The sequence below is a fragment of the Scyliorhinus torazame genome, chromosome 8 (genome assembly GCF_047496885.1).
Source record: "Scyliorhinus torazame isolate Kashiwa2021f chromosome 8, sScyTor2.1, whole genome shotgun sequence".
Classification (NCBI taxonomy): domain Eukaryota; kingdom Metazoa; phylum Chordata; class Chondrichthyes; order Carcharhiniformes; family Scyliorhinidae; genus Scyliorhinus; species Scyliorhinus torazame.
Window position 1 is genome coordinate 95,740,669 of NC_092714.1, and position 13,236 is coordinate 95,753,904.

At 50.9% G+C, this 13,236-nt stretch overlaps 1 protein-coding gene across 3 annotated transcripts in view; it reads left to right on the forward strand.

Moving 5' to 3' along the window:
- The window catches only part of LOC140428001 (organic solute transporter subunit alpha-like), a 77,116-nt gene that overhangs the window by 45,115 nt on the left and 18,765 nt on the right, over positions 1-13,236 (forward strand). For all 3 annotated transcript variants that reach the window (XM_072513944.1, XM_072513942.1, XM_072513943.1), the window contains exons 3-4: positions 3,815-3,888; positions 7,713-7,871. In XM_072513944.1, the coding sequence (XP_072370045.1) occupies positions 3,815-3,888; positions 7,713-7,871 (233 nt within the window). The remainder of the gene's footprint in view (positions 1-3,814; positions 3,889-7,712; positions 7,872-13,236) is intronic.

The following is a 13,236-nucleotide window of genomic DNA, read 5'->3' on the forward strand; positions in this document are numbered from 1 at the left end:
GCCTTGGTGCACAGCAGCCACACTTTACAGGTAACCGGGAACTGCTGGCTACCAAGAAATACACCCCCAAGCTTTCAGATGCCTCCGTGCAGAGACAGCTTGACGCTGTAGAGGCCTCACATGATGCTATCTACCCGCACTCAGTATGGATACTTAGCAGCAAGGTGATAAACCCAGCATGAGAGGTTGTGGTCAGTGTCCTGCAGAAGAAGACAGCCGTCCCATGCAGGTAGAGGATGAATGATCTCCTCCATTCTGCCAGAGGTATGTCACTCTTCTCATCACTCTCAACTCACACACACATCCACAGTAATCTTACTCAGTGCCAGATCAACGGACAGCACCATTCGCTCTCCCACACGCGCCTTCATCACCCCTGTGGGTCGTGTCCTCATCACCTCACTGGTCCCACTCACTATCTACACATGCCAGGCATCCTTACCATCTGTCCTGGCACACGTCCGACTCACACTCTCTTCATCTGTCTTCATGCAAGATAAGCTGGCACAGAACAAGAGGGAGAGATTCCAGACGGGTGGGGGGATACCAGTACTCAAGGTCCTCAAGGACTTCGAGGATGAACCTTCCAAACTTCGAGGGCTCAACCCTCCACAAGCACAGAGGCACACACCTTGGTGGGCCCGAGTTCAAAACAGCTTCAAAATCTGGTGAGCACATCCCTCTCTCTGATCCAGCGCTGAGAGGGATATCCAGGGTGCTGGCACTCAGAGGATTGCTGGAGGCCAGGAAATCTGAGTGCCACTTGAGTGCAGTAGATTTCATTTGCAATGGAGTAATGATCACTGACATGTTTTTATATTAGCCTTGTCCTTGTCAACATCCCACATCCAGAAGCACCCCCCCCCCCCTCCAGATTTGAGTGGACCCATCAGTCCGTGATGACCCCCCACCCTCCTCTCACCTCACTGTCCCAAGCTCCCCTTCCCTCTGAATTCGGTCTTGCCTCAGTTCTGGAACTTCAAAGGCAAACCCGGGAAAATCAGGAAGGGATGTCTGGTATACTCCTTACATTGAAAGGCTGCATGAAGGAGTTCTTCCCCTTTATGTCTGAGGTGATTGTGCCGACATTGCACCACACCAAGGTCAACACAGCAAGATGGTGGCCACCATGGAGACTTTGGTGCAAGACCTTTGTCCTGCACTGCTACAGGACATGCACTCCACGGTGCAGGCACTTGCTGGGATCCATCAGTGGTAATGCCAGAGGGTGGCGGAGCTTCTTGAACTAACTCCACGGTCCCTCTATTCTAAGGAGGAAGCCAGGAGACATTGGATATTCATAGGGAGGAGGTTCAGCTGATGCATAGCCCAGGGCCATTCACCCAGGTGACTCTGGGTCCAGCTCATCCGAATCCCCACTTCCTGTGACTGCTTCAGCTCCAGCTCCACCAGTCGAGGAAGGTGGCACTGCCACACAGCAGGACCCTGAAAGCTGGCCGGGCCCCCCCACATGGGTACAGGTGTACATAACATTCATCTCTGGAAATAAACTCTTCATAATTGCACCCTTTCTTTGTCTCCTTGTTCTGATGAGCTGTGCTCCAGTAGCCCCAACCTGAAAATCTGATTCTTACAACGGAAAAAGGCAGTGTGCTCAGTCCAGGCTTTCCTCCACGCCCTTTGTGCAGATTTCCAGCACATTGGTGGCATCCTCTCATAGTGACTGAACACATCAGTCCGACCTGCTTCTCAGAGGGAATGAGGATGTCTCCCACAATGTATAGGGCTAACGTCACTCATTCCAGTCATTGTCCACACTTTTTGAGGAGTGGCTGGCCCCCCACTATCCCATATACCTCACCCTCTGATGACACTCAACCTCAAGAATGCAGCTCACAAAGGATGCTGGGTAGCTGAGGTGAAACTTTCCGCATTGCCATGGTATGACCCCAGTCATTGAGATCAAGTGAGCTTCCCTCAGCCAGACAGGAGGCAGACACTTAGAAGCTCTGTGAAGAGCTATGCACTGTCCCCACTGTAAGTCGTCAACATCCTGCTGCAAAGTAGGGACTATGGACAACTGCTGGGTCCCTATGACAGGATCCTTATCACAGCGAGTGTGCACTATCATCTGTCAGACAGGAGAGTAATCTGAAGATAACGGGATGTCCTCACAGGATGTTCTCATCACCCTCCATGCATATAGCGGCGACCAGCACATCCCGAGTTTATCTGCCTCGTCTGAACATCGCCATTGCCTCATGGTCAAAATCCTTTCCCTCGAGGATCTATTCAGCCTCATCCTCTTCAACATCCTCCTCATCGGAGAAGACATACTATTCCTCCATCTCCACCTCAGGCAGTTCCTGCCCTTGTTGCAGTGCCAGGTTGTGGGGTGCGGCAGACGATGATGATGCATGACACCCTCTGTGGATTGTATTACAGGGCTCCACTAGCCCAATACAGGCATCAGAGCCTCATTTTCAGCATCTCTATGGCCTGATCCAGCAAAGTGCGAGTTACAGCATGAGCCTCATTGCATCTTGTCTCAGCTGCACCCTGTGACCTCCACACAGGCGTCATCAGCCACCTCCTCCGAAGAACAAGTCCTCTAGCCTCTGTGGCCTTGAAATATGTCAGGGATCTAAGAGTGGCTCAGAATGTAGGTATCATACACACTCCCTGGGAATCGAGAACACACCTGGAGGATACATTTGGTGTGGTCACAGACCAGCTGAACATTCAGCGGGTGGAAGCACTTGTAGTTCACATTGCTCACTGCTGGAAGCCCTAGGAATCTGAGTGCCACTTGAGTGCAGTAGATTTCATTTGCAATGGAGTAATGATCACCGATATGTTTTTATATTAGCCTTGTCCTTGTCAGCCACCCCCCTCCAGATTTGAGTGGACCCATCAGTTGGTGATGACACCCACCCTCCTCTCACCCCACTGTCCCAAGCTGCCCTTCCCTCTGTGAGGACCTTCTAAGAGGCCCATGCCCTTCTCTCTGAGAGGCACTTTGAAGAAGCCATCATCCCAGCAGCAGAAGGCATCCTCAGAAAAATACTTTTCACACTCGACAATCAATTCCTGGCTAACCCTCAGGTCAATCCCCCTCTAACCTGGAGTCCAACACCCAGACTTCCCCAACAAGACCCCCACTACCCTCGATTCTTCCCCTCCAGTACCCTGCAGTCAAACCCCCCCCGGTATCCTTCCAGTGCTATCCCAGTACCTTTTGAATGTTACCCTGGCCTCCCTTGAGTGTTGCCCCAGTCTCCCTTGTGTGTTACCCAGTCTCCCTCGAGTGTTACTCTGGTCTCCCTTTGAGTCAACCCGAGTGCCCCCGAGTCGAGCCTGAAATTCCCGGAGTCAGAGCCAATGCACCTGAATCGACACACTGAATATGCAGAGCCTCTCTGAGAGCCATGTGCTCACCCGGTCGGCGCCCCCCCCGGCGATTCCCCGTGACCTCCACTCAGAGGGGAGCTTGCATGCCAGGTGCATGCTTTTTAAAGCCAGTCGTGAATCGTACCGTTCTGACCTCACGTCGTCATGAATGGATTCACTGATGGGTAGTTTGATTATGGCGTGTGGGCCTGATAAAGAGATGCAAATGTATTATAATGATGCTCCTGATTTTGAACAGAGGGAATCGTGACCCATCACTTGATGTGGGGAGGGATGATCACGGCAGACTTTCAGGTTAGACTTCTTGCAATAATTGCCACTCCCGTCGCCAAGCCCACTCGACGTGAATGGGAGTGGAAAATCGCAGCTTGTTTTACAACATTTAGGAATGTTCACTTTTAAATGATTAAAAACTAACAGCGGTTTTATAATTTTCCTTCAGGTGATAGCGTCTACATCTTGTGTTGGTATGTGGGTTCCTCTGGCTTCAATGATCACAGATTTGACAACAGCAGTGTATGTATTTCTTTTGGTGTTTCTATCACTCTGACTGTACATTAAATTTTTTATTGTCCACATTAAATTCTGGGGAGTAGAAATGCCTTGAAATTACACACTGTCGACAGCAAAGAATCACAAACCTTCCTATCAAACTGCTCAGATTGATACCAAAAAACCCAAAACCATGTTCATGGTCACTGCGGGTGGAATGAGGGGCTAGTTTAGCACAGTGGGCTAAACAGCTGGCTTGTAATGCAGAATAAGGCCAGCAATGCAGGTTCAATTCCTGTACCGGCCTCCCCGAACAGGTGCTGGAATGTGGCAACTCAGGGCTTTTCACAGTAACTTCATTGAAGCCTACTTGTGACAATAAGCTATTATTATTATGACTGATCTTTGTTTCCACAGTGCCTCTGATGTGATCTTTTCAAGTACAATATTAAACAAAAACAACAAGAAGACAGGGCTACCAATAAATGAGCAATTGTCCCCCTTTACAATGTTAAAAGTCAAGTGAGGATGCAGGTGAATACAGTTGCTTAATGTCTTCACTACGGGCTGTACAGTAACAACTAATTCATTTGGGAACAAGGGGCAGGATTCTCTGCCCTTGAGATTTGGCGGGGGCGGGAATTGCGCCGCGCCGGTCGGCGCCCCCCCCGCCGGCAATTCTCCGGCCCGCGTAGGGTCGAAGTCCCGCTGCTGTAATGCCAGTCCCGCCGACGTGAATCAAATCACCTCCCTTCCCGGCGGGACTGGTGGCGCGGGCAGGCTCCGGCGTCCTGGGGGGGGCAGGGCGGGCAGGGCGATCTGGCCCCGGGGGGGGGGGGGGGGTGCCCCCATGGTGGCCTGGCCCGTGATCGGGGCCCACCAATCCACGGGCAGGCCTGTGCCGTGGGGGCACTCTTTTCCCTCCACGTCGGCCCTAGCCTCCGCGATGGCCGACGCGTAAGAGACCAAAGACTTTCCACGCCAGCCGGCGGGACGGAACCACTCCGGCGCAGGCCTAGCCCCTAAAGGCGAGGGCTTGGCCCCTAAAGTTGCGGAGCAATCCGCACCTTCGCAGCGGCCCGACGTCGGAGTGGTTCATGCCACTCCATCCCGCCGGGACCCCCCGCCCCGCCGGGACCCCCTGCCATGCCGGGTAGGGGAGAATCCCACCCAAGGTTAGTAATGTACAGCTTTAAAGCTTATTTACCTGAACTGGGTGATTTTACTATTTTAAACTGGTTAAGACTTGTGCTAAAATTTTTAAAAATCAAACAAATGTGCTAAACGTTTCACTGGGTGATTTTCTGGTCCAGCCCACCCTGGGACTGAACATGCCTGCCTCAGGTCAATCGACCTTTTGCTTGTCTGCCGAATTCTCCATCCTACCCGTGATGATGCCTGCAGCGGGCCCAGGAGGAACCAGAAGATTTAGGCCAATGTTACTATTCCTTGGTGTGATTTCCAGAGCTTCCTTTTTGAAGTGGGACCTGTGCTCACAGGGTAGATGAATTGGAGATGGGGTAACTACTCTGCAGACCTGATCCTCTGAGCCATAATCCCAACAAGTGCAGATCCTCACTTGGAGTCCAGGATCACAGAATTACTCCCCAAGTGCCAAAATTGGGATAATTTTCTAATGTTCATAACAAAGTTCTTACTTCAATCACTGTTTCCTCTCTTCCTGGGTCTTTGCCAAGTTAGGATACTGGACCAGACCCCAATTTATGTTAGGACGAGAAACCTCAAACAATTTGCAATTTGTAAAACAGTGAGGAAAGGATACTTCACCCCAGGAATGATGATTCTGTCTAAAAGGTTATTTCTATGTTAAAACAAACATGAATTTAAGCGCAGAATTAACCACATTAACAGCAAAGAAATAGCTGTACAATGATCAGTTAAACAATTTTTAAATAAAAGGAAAAACTTTAACTCATTATCTACACCTGCTATTGCTTATGTTCCAACAAAGCAACCCAATACAGTTCAAAACCCACTCATAAATAAAGTTAGCAATCAGGGTTATTTGCTGTTCTCGGTACAGACCTTTGGAGAGAGACCCTTTCTGTCTTGTCAGGCTCAAATCTTATAGTCAAACTGCCAAAACCACAGACAGACCTGGCTACTCCCACTAATGACATAATTTGTATCCCACTAAGATTCCCATGACCTGCTTAGCTTGGACTACACACCATCCATCATTAGTTATTTACACCCAGGGAACCTCCAAAAACATTCACAATATTCTATCTCTCTGTAAACAAGTAAATAGGTAAAATCAATGATTACCTCAGCTTTACGACTCCTTACTCACAGCTTTAGCAGTCATACTGGCTGTATGTCTTTTAAACCAGGGTTTTTAAAAACATAACTATAACAAAATATAAAATATAATATATAACAATTTATTACATTCATCACAGCCAGTCAAGCATCCAACCTGCCTTCAGACATATGCTGCTAAGAAGTGCACCAGAATAAGTTAGAGATTTAGTCTTTCCAATTTCCTCTTTAAAATAAGGACAGCATTATGTTTCTGCTTGTCCATCTCGACAATAAAATGCATGCGACTGACAATTCAATGGTATTCAGAAATCACAGGTGCAGGTTTACATCCCGTTGTTTTGTGGGCTTCCACCATTATGCCAACTTTAACTTTTGTTTTTGACACAGTAAGCCTGACATCTCTTGGCAATGGAATTTAGTGCTCTTGATGGGGTACAATTAATTCCTACTCTTAATTAATATTAGACCAATAACATGCGCAGCAATGATAGGGGAGGAAAGTTCCAAAGAGTTCACAATCCATTGTAATAATTCATGAATGGACTGGAACAGGGAAGCTCTTTTATTGACTAACAGTTTTACCAAGTTTCCTTTGACTTGAAATACTTTCAGCATGAAACATTGAACAGCAGGAGCCCTCAGAGAAATGAATTAAGTGCCGGAGGAAATACATGGGCATGGCAACTGAGAGACGTTTAAACATATTCAGGATTAAGCAATAACCAGGACGAATACAAAGTAATTTAAGTTAACTATATTTCTAATACCTGGAATGGTGGGTTATCTTATGAGGAAAGGTTGGGCAGGTTAGGCTTGTATTCACCGGAGATGAGAAGAGCAAGAGGTGACTTGATTGAAACCTTTAAGATCCTGAGAGGTCTTGGCGTGGTGGATGTGGAAAGGATGTTCCCTCTTGTGGGAGAATCTAGAACAAAGTTCACTGTTTAAAATGAAGGGTCGCTCATTTCAGAGGGTTCTGAGACTTTGGAACTCTCTTCCTCTAAAGGCGATGGAAGCAGAGCCTTTGAATATTTTTAAGGCAGTGCTGGATAGATACTTGATGAATAAGAGGATGAAAGATTATCAGGGGTAGGCAGGAATATGGGATTGAGGTTACAATCCCATCAGCCATGATCTTATTGAACGGTGGGGCAGGCTCAAACATGGTGGGCAACACAGTGGCACAGTGGTTAGCACTGTTGCTTCACAGCGCCAGTGTCCCAGGTTTGATTCCTAGCTTGGGCCACAGTCAGTGCAGAGTCTGCACATTCTCCCTGTATCTGCGTGGGCTTCCTCTGGGTGCTCCCACAAGTCCCGAAAGACGTGCTGTTAGGTGAATTGGACATTCTGAATTCTCCCTCTGTGTACCCAAACAGGTGCCGGAAGGTGGCGACGAGGTGATTTTCACAGTAGCTTCATTGCAGTGTTAATGTAAGCCTACTTGCGACAATAAAGATTATTATTATTATTCCGAGCAGAGTGACCTACTGCCACTCCTAATTCGTATGTTCGTAAATTATTTTGCAGGATAGATTTTTTGAATTTTTAAATTATTTCTGCAGGTACATCGCAATTGCTTTGCACAAGTTCCAGGAGATGATAATAGAAGAATTTGGAGGTGATGAGATTTTCCTGAAACATTTTGAAAATACTCTTGTCACATTTAGTACAGGGCCCTGTTGTTGCTGTTGCCCATGTTTACCTGCTGCAAAGATGTCAAGGTGAGTTGTAGATTTGATTGAGAAAAATATTCTTGGAGCTCTAGCCTGTTTTAAATATTTTTAAAATATTTCTATGAGCTTTTCACATTTTATATCAACAGTTACAGAAGAAGACAAAAACCAACACATGCATCAAAAATGAAAACACCAACAGTGGTTATTATACACATATTGTACAATCCCCACATGTAAAACTTATATTACAGGGTGAGCTTGTTTGGCCGAAATGAAAGTGCAATTCGAAAAAGATTATGTGTCCTTTCCCCCCCGCCTCCTGCCCCCCTACCTCCCCTCCCCCTTCACCTGTCCCCCCCCCCCCCCCCCCCCCCCCCACCCCCCCCACCTTTCCTGCTCCCCCTCCCTTTCCTCTCCTTGTTTTGTGGTCCATTCTGAGGCCGACCCCGCCCCTACCTACGCTCATTGGTTGCCGGTTACAAACAGGTCCTGGAACATACTGGTGAACAGCCTCCACGTGCTTTGGAAGCCTCCCTCTGATCCTGAAATGGCATATTTTATTTTCTCTAGTTTTAGAGAACACGCCAAGTCGGACAGCCAGCCTGCAGTTCTGTGCGGTGCTGCCGATCGGAAGCTGAACAGCAGTCACCGGCGGCCAATCAGGCAAAGGCTAGAATGTCTGCCCCCTGCCCCATGAAGAGCTCAGGCTGTTTAGATACCCCGAAAATCGCCACCAATGATCACTTCATCCTCATCCCGAAAACCTGGACATGGCCTCAAAGAAGGACATCCAGTACCCAACAAGTCTGGGGCAAGACCAGAACATGTGAGCGTGGTTAGCCGGGCCATCCTGGCACCGTTTATACATTTATCCTCCGGTTCTGGTTAGGCACTGATGCACAATCAATAACCTCAGAAACGAGATTGGAGACAATTGAAGGCTTTAATAAGCTAGATGATTCCCCCAGCAGTGCAGGTACAGAAGAAAGCTGCTGGGGCGGCACGGGCTCTTATTCCCCGCCTTGCGGGGCGGAGCTAACATGCAAGCTTATCCAATGGGAACAAGTACATTCTCCACCAATGGTATTCCAGCATTACTAGGTACCGTAATCCTCCTAACACAGACTACCACATTCACCCCCTGTGAAAAAAGAGTCCGGCGGGGGTGGTGGCTTCGTATTACAACGTGGTAAAAGAGCTACAAGTTATAGTTATGAAGGGACTGTAATGCCTCCGTACAGCGTTTTGCCTCATTACAACTTTTACCTATTTACAACAGTAATGTACATTACAAAAGGAAGCAATTAGTTGATCGGGAGCCCTGGTCGTCCTCTGCGATCATCGTAGCTTTGGCGGTGATGTCGGTGGTGCTTCGGGCAACTGTGACTCCGGGAGCGTGGTTTCGGCTTCTGCGGCAGCTTCATCACCCCTAGACGTGGCTGGTGGAAGGGCCGACTGACCTGGGAAGGAGGCAGCTGTGGGGTACGCCGGTGGGCAGGGCCTAAACGGGGCCGGTAGAAGAACCAATCCACATGGGAAGGGGGCGGCTGTGGGGTGCGCCGGTGGGAGGGAGGGACTGGTGGCGGGGGTGTGTGTGGGGATCCAGCGGGCGCCAGGTCCCGTAGGGGGACCATATCCTGTCGGCCGTTGGGGTACGCCGCGTAGGCGTACTGAGGGTTAGCGTGGAGGAGATGGAACCTCTCGACCAATGGGTCCAATTTGTGCGCCCGCACGTGTTTTTGGAGCAGGACGGGTCCGGGAGCTGCCAGCCAGGTCGGGAGCGAAGTCCCAGAGGAGGACTTCCTGGGGAAGACAAGGAGTCGTTTGTGTGGTGTTTGGTTGGTCATGGTACACAGCAGTGACCGGATGGAGTGGAGGGCATCCGGGAGGACTTCCTGCCAGTGGGAGACTGGGAGATTCCTGGACCACAGGGCCAGTAGCACGGTCTTCCAGACCGTTCCGGTCTCCCTCTCTATCTGTCCGTTTCCCCGGGGGTTGTAACTGGTCGTCCTGCTCGAGGCAATGCCCTTGCCTAGCAGGAATTGACGCAATTCGTCGCTCATAAAGGAGGACCCCCTATCACTGTGTATGTAGGCGGGGAAACCAAACAGCGTAAAGATACTATGGAGGGCTTTTATGACGGTGGTTGCGGTCATGTCGGGGCAGGAGATGGCGAATGGGAAACGGGAGTACTCCTCAATCACGTTCAGGAAGTACGTGTTGTGGTCGGTGGATGGGAGGGGGCCTTTGAAATCCATACTGAGGCGTTCAAAGGGACGGGAAGCCTTTATCAGGTTCTCTTTCTCCGGCCTGTAGAAGTGCGGCTTGCACTCCGCGCAGATTTGGCGATTCCTGGTGGCTGTCCTGACCTCGATGGAGTAGGGCAGGTTGCGGGTCTTGATGAAGTGGAAAAATCGAGTGACCCCCGGGTGGCAGAGGTCCTCGTGGAGGACTTGGAGGCGGTCTACTTGTGCGTTGGGACATGTGCCGCGGGATAGGGCATTAGGAGGCTCGTTTAGCTTCCTGGGAAGATACAAGATCTCATAGTTGTAGGTGGAAGTTCGATCTTGTCGTTTTTTATCTTGCCCCGCTGTGCATTATCGAACATGAAAGCAACCGACCGTTGGTCAGTGAGGAGAGTGAATCTCTTGCCGGCCAGGTAATGCCTCCAATGTCGCACAGCTTCTACTATGGCCTGGGCCTCCTTTTCGACTGAGGAATGGCGGATTTCGGAGGTGTAGAGAGTGCGTGAGAAGAAGGCTACGGCTCTGCCCGCTTGGTTGAGGGTGGCCGCCAGAGATACGTCGGACGCGTCGCTCCCGACCTGGAAGGGGAGGGACTCGTCGATGGCGTGCATCGTGGCCTTTGCAATGTTTGCTTTGATGCGGCTGAAGGCTGGTGGGCCTCTATCGACAGGGGAAAAACTGTGGATTGGATCAGTGGACGGGCATTGTCCGCATAGTTGGGGACCCACTGGGCATAGTGGGGAAAAAACCCTAGGCAGCGCTTCAGGGCCTTGGAGCAGTGCAGGAGGGGGAACTCCATAAGGGGGCGTATGCGTTCAGGGTCGGGGCCAATAACTCCATTTCGCACTATGTAGCCGAGGATGGCTAGGCGGTCGGTGCTAAACACACATTTATCCTTGTTATACGTTAGGTTAAGACTTTTTGCGGTTTGGAGGAATTTTCGAAGGTTGGTGTCGTGATCCTGTTGGTCGTGGCCGGAAATGGTGACATTATCGAGATACGGGAATGTGGCCCGTACCAGTCAACCATCGGTCGATCTCTCGTTGCAAGACCGAGACCCCGTTCGTGACACCGAAGGGAACCCTTAAGAAGTGGTAGAGCCGCCCATTTGCTTCGAAGGCAGTGTATTTGCGGTCACTAGTGCGGATGGGGAGCTGGTGGTAGGCGGACTTATGGTCCACCGTGGAGAATACCTTGTAATGCGCGATCCTGTTGACCAGCTCAGATATGCGGGGGAGACGGTACGCGTCGAGCTGCATAAACCTGTTGATGGTCTGACTGTAGTTGATGACCATCTTATGCTTCTCCCCGATCTTTACAACCACTACTTGAGCTCTCCAGGGGCTGTTGCTAGCCTCAATGACACCTTCCTTCAGTAACCATTGGACCTCTGACCTAATAAAGATCCGGTCCTGGGCACTGACCTCTGACCTAATAAAGATCCGGTCCTGGTGGCGACGGGTTTGCAATCCAGGGTGAGGTTCGCAAACAGGGAAGGCGGATCGACCTTGAGGGTCGCGAGGCTGCAGACAGTGAGGGGGGGGAAAGGGCTGCCAAATTTGAAAGTTAGACTTTGGAGATTTCACTGAAAATCCAACCCTAGGAGTGTGGCCGCGCAGAGGTGGGGAAGGACGTAGAGTCGGTAGTTTTTGAACTCCCTTCCTTGGACTGTGAGGTCCACAAAACCCCTTGATCTCTACTGAGTGAGATCCGGAGACAAGGGAGATTTCTTGATTAACAGGGTGGACGGGGAGAGAACAGCGCCTTACTGTGTCGGGGTGTATGAAGCTCTCCGTGCTCCCAGAGTTGATTAGGCAAGACGTTTCATGCCCATTGATAAGCACCGTCGTCGTAGCAGTCGATAGTGTTCGGGGCCGAGGCTGGTCCAGGTTCACCGAGGCTACTCGTGGCAGCAGTTGAATGTTTTCTTCGGGCGGTGTGTGGTCAGCCGAGCTGGGGTCCTGGGAGTCCATCCAAGATGGCGGTGCCCATTGGTTGCACATGGCTGGGGGTGCACAAAATGGCGGTGCCCATCCATCGCACGTGGCGTCCGCGGGACAAGATGTGGCGCCCGGAGGCCGCACGTGGCCCTGGAGGAGGAAGATGGCGGCGCCCGCTAGCCACACAGGGACCCTGGAAAGGATTGTGGTGGCAGTCCGCATTCGTCACCGGAGACCGCAGCGACCGCCCGGGCCTGGCATACTGCCACGAAGTGGCCCTTTTACCGCATCCCTTGCAGGTGGATGCACATGCCGGACAGCGCTGTCGGGGGTGCTTGGCTTGCCCGGAAAAATAGCAGCGGGGCCCCCCGGGCGTGCCAGGCTGTCTTGTAGCACAAGCTTGTGGGGGGATGGGAGATGCCCCGGGGTCGGCCGCTGGGGGGGGGGTTTCCACGCTGCCCAGGGGGCTGCCGCGCGGTCGGGGACGTAAGCGCGAGCGTTTCGGGAGGCCACATCCAGTGAGCCGGCAAGGGCCCGTGCCTCCTTGAGGCCTAGTGTGTCTTTCTCCAGCAATCGCTGGCGGATTTGGGAGGACAGCATACCTGCAACAAAAGCGTCCCGGATCAAAAGTTCTGTGTGGTCGCTCGCCAAAACTTGTGGACAGCTGCAGTTTCTCCCCAACACCAGAAGCGCACGGTAGAATTTTTCCAGCGATTCCCCAGGGATTTGTCGCCTCATCGCTAGCAGATGTCAGGCGTAGACCTGGTTTACAGGGCGAATATAATGTCCTTTCAGCAGCTCCATTGCTGCATCAAAACCGTCTGCGTCCTCGATGAGGGTGTAGATTTCTGGGCTCACCCTCGAGTGCAGGACTTGTAGTTTCTGTTCTCCCATGGGTGTGTTTTCGGCCATTCCGAGATAACCGTTGAAACACGTCAGCCAGTGCTTGAAGGTTGCCGCTGAGTTTGCCGCGTGGGGCCTGAGTTGCAGACAGTCCGGCTTGATTCGGAGCTCCGTTCTAGCGTATTAAATTGATGCACATTCAATAACCTCAGAAACGAGATTGGAGACAATTGAAGGCTTTAATACGCTAGATGTTTCCCCCAGCAGCACAGGTACAGAAGAAAGCTGCTGGGGTGGCACGGGCTCTTATACCCCACCTTGCAGGGTGGAGCTAACATGCAAGGTTATCCAATGGGAACAAGTACATTCTCCACCAATGGT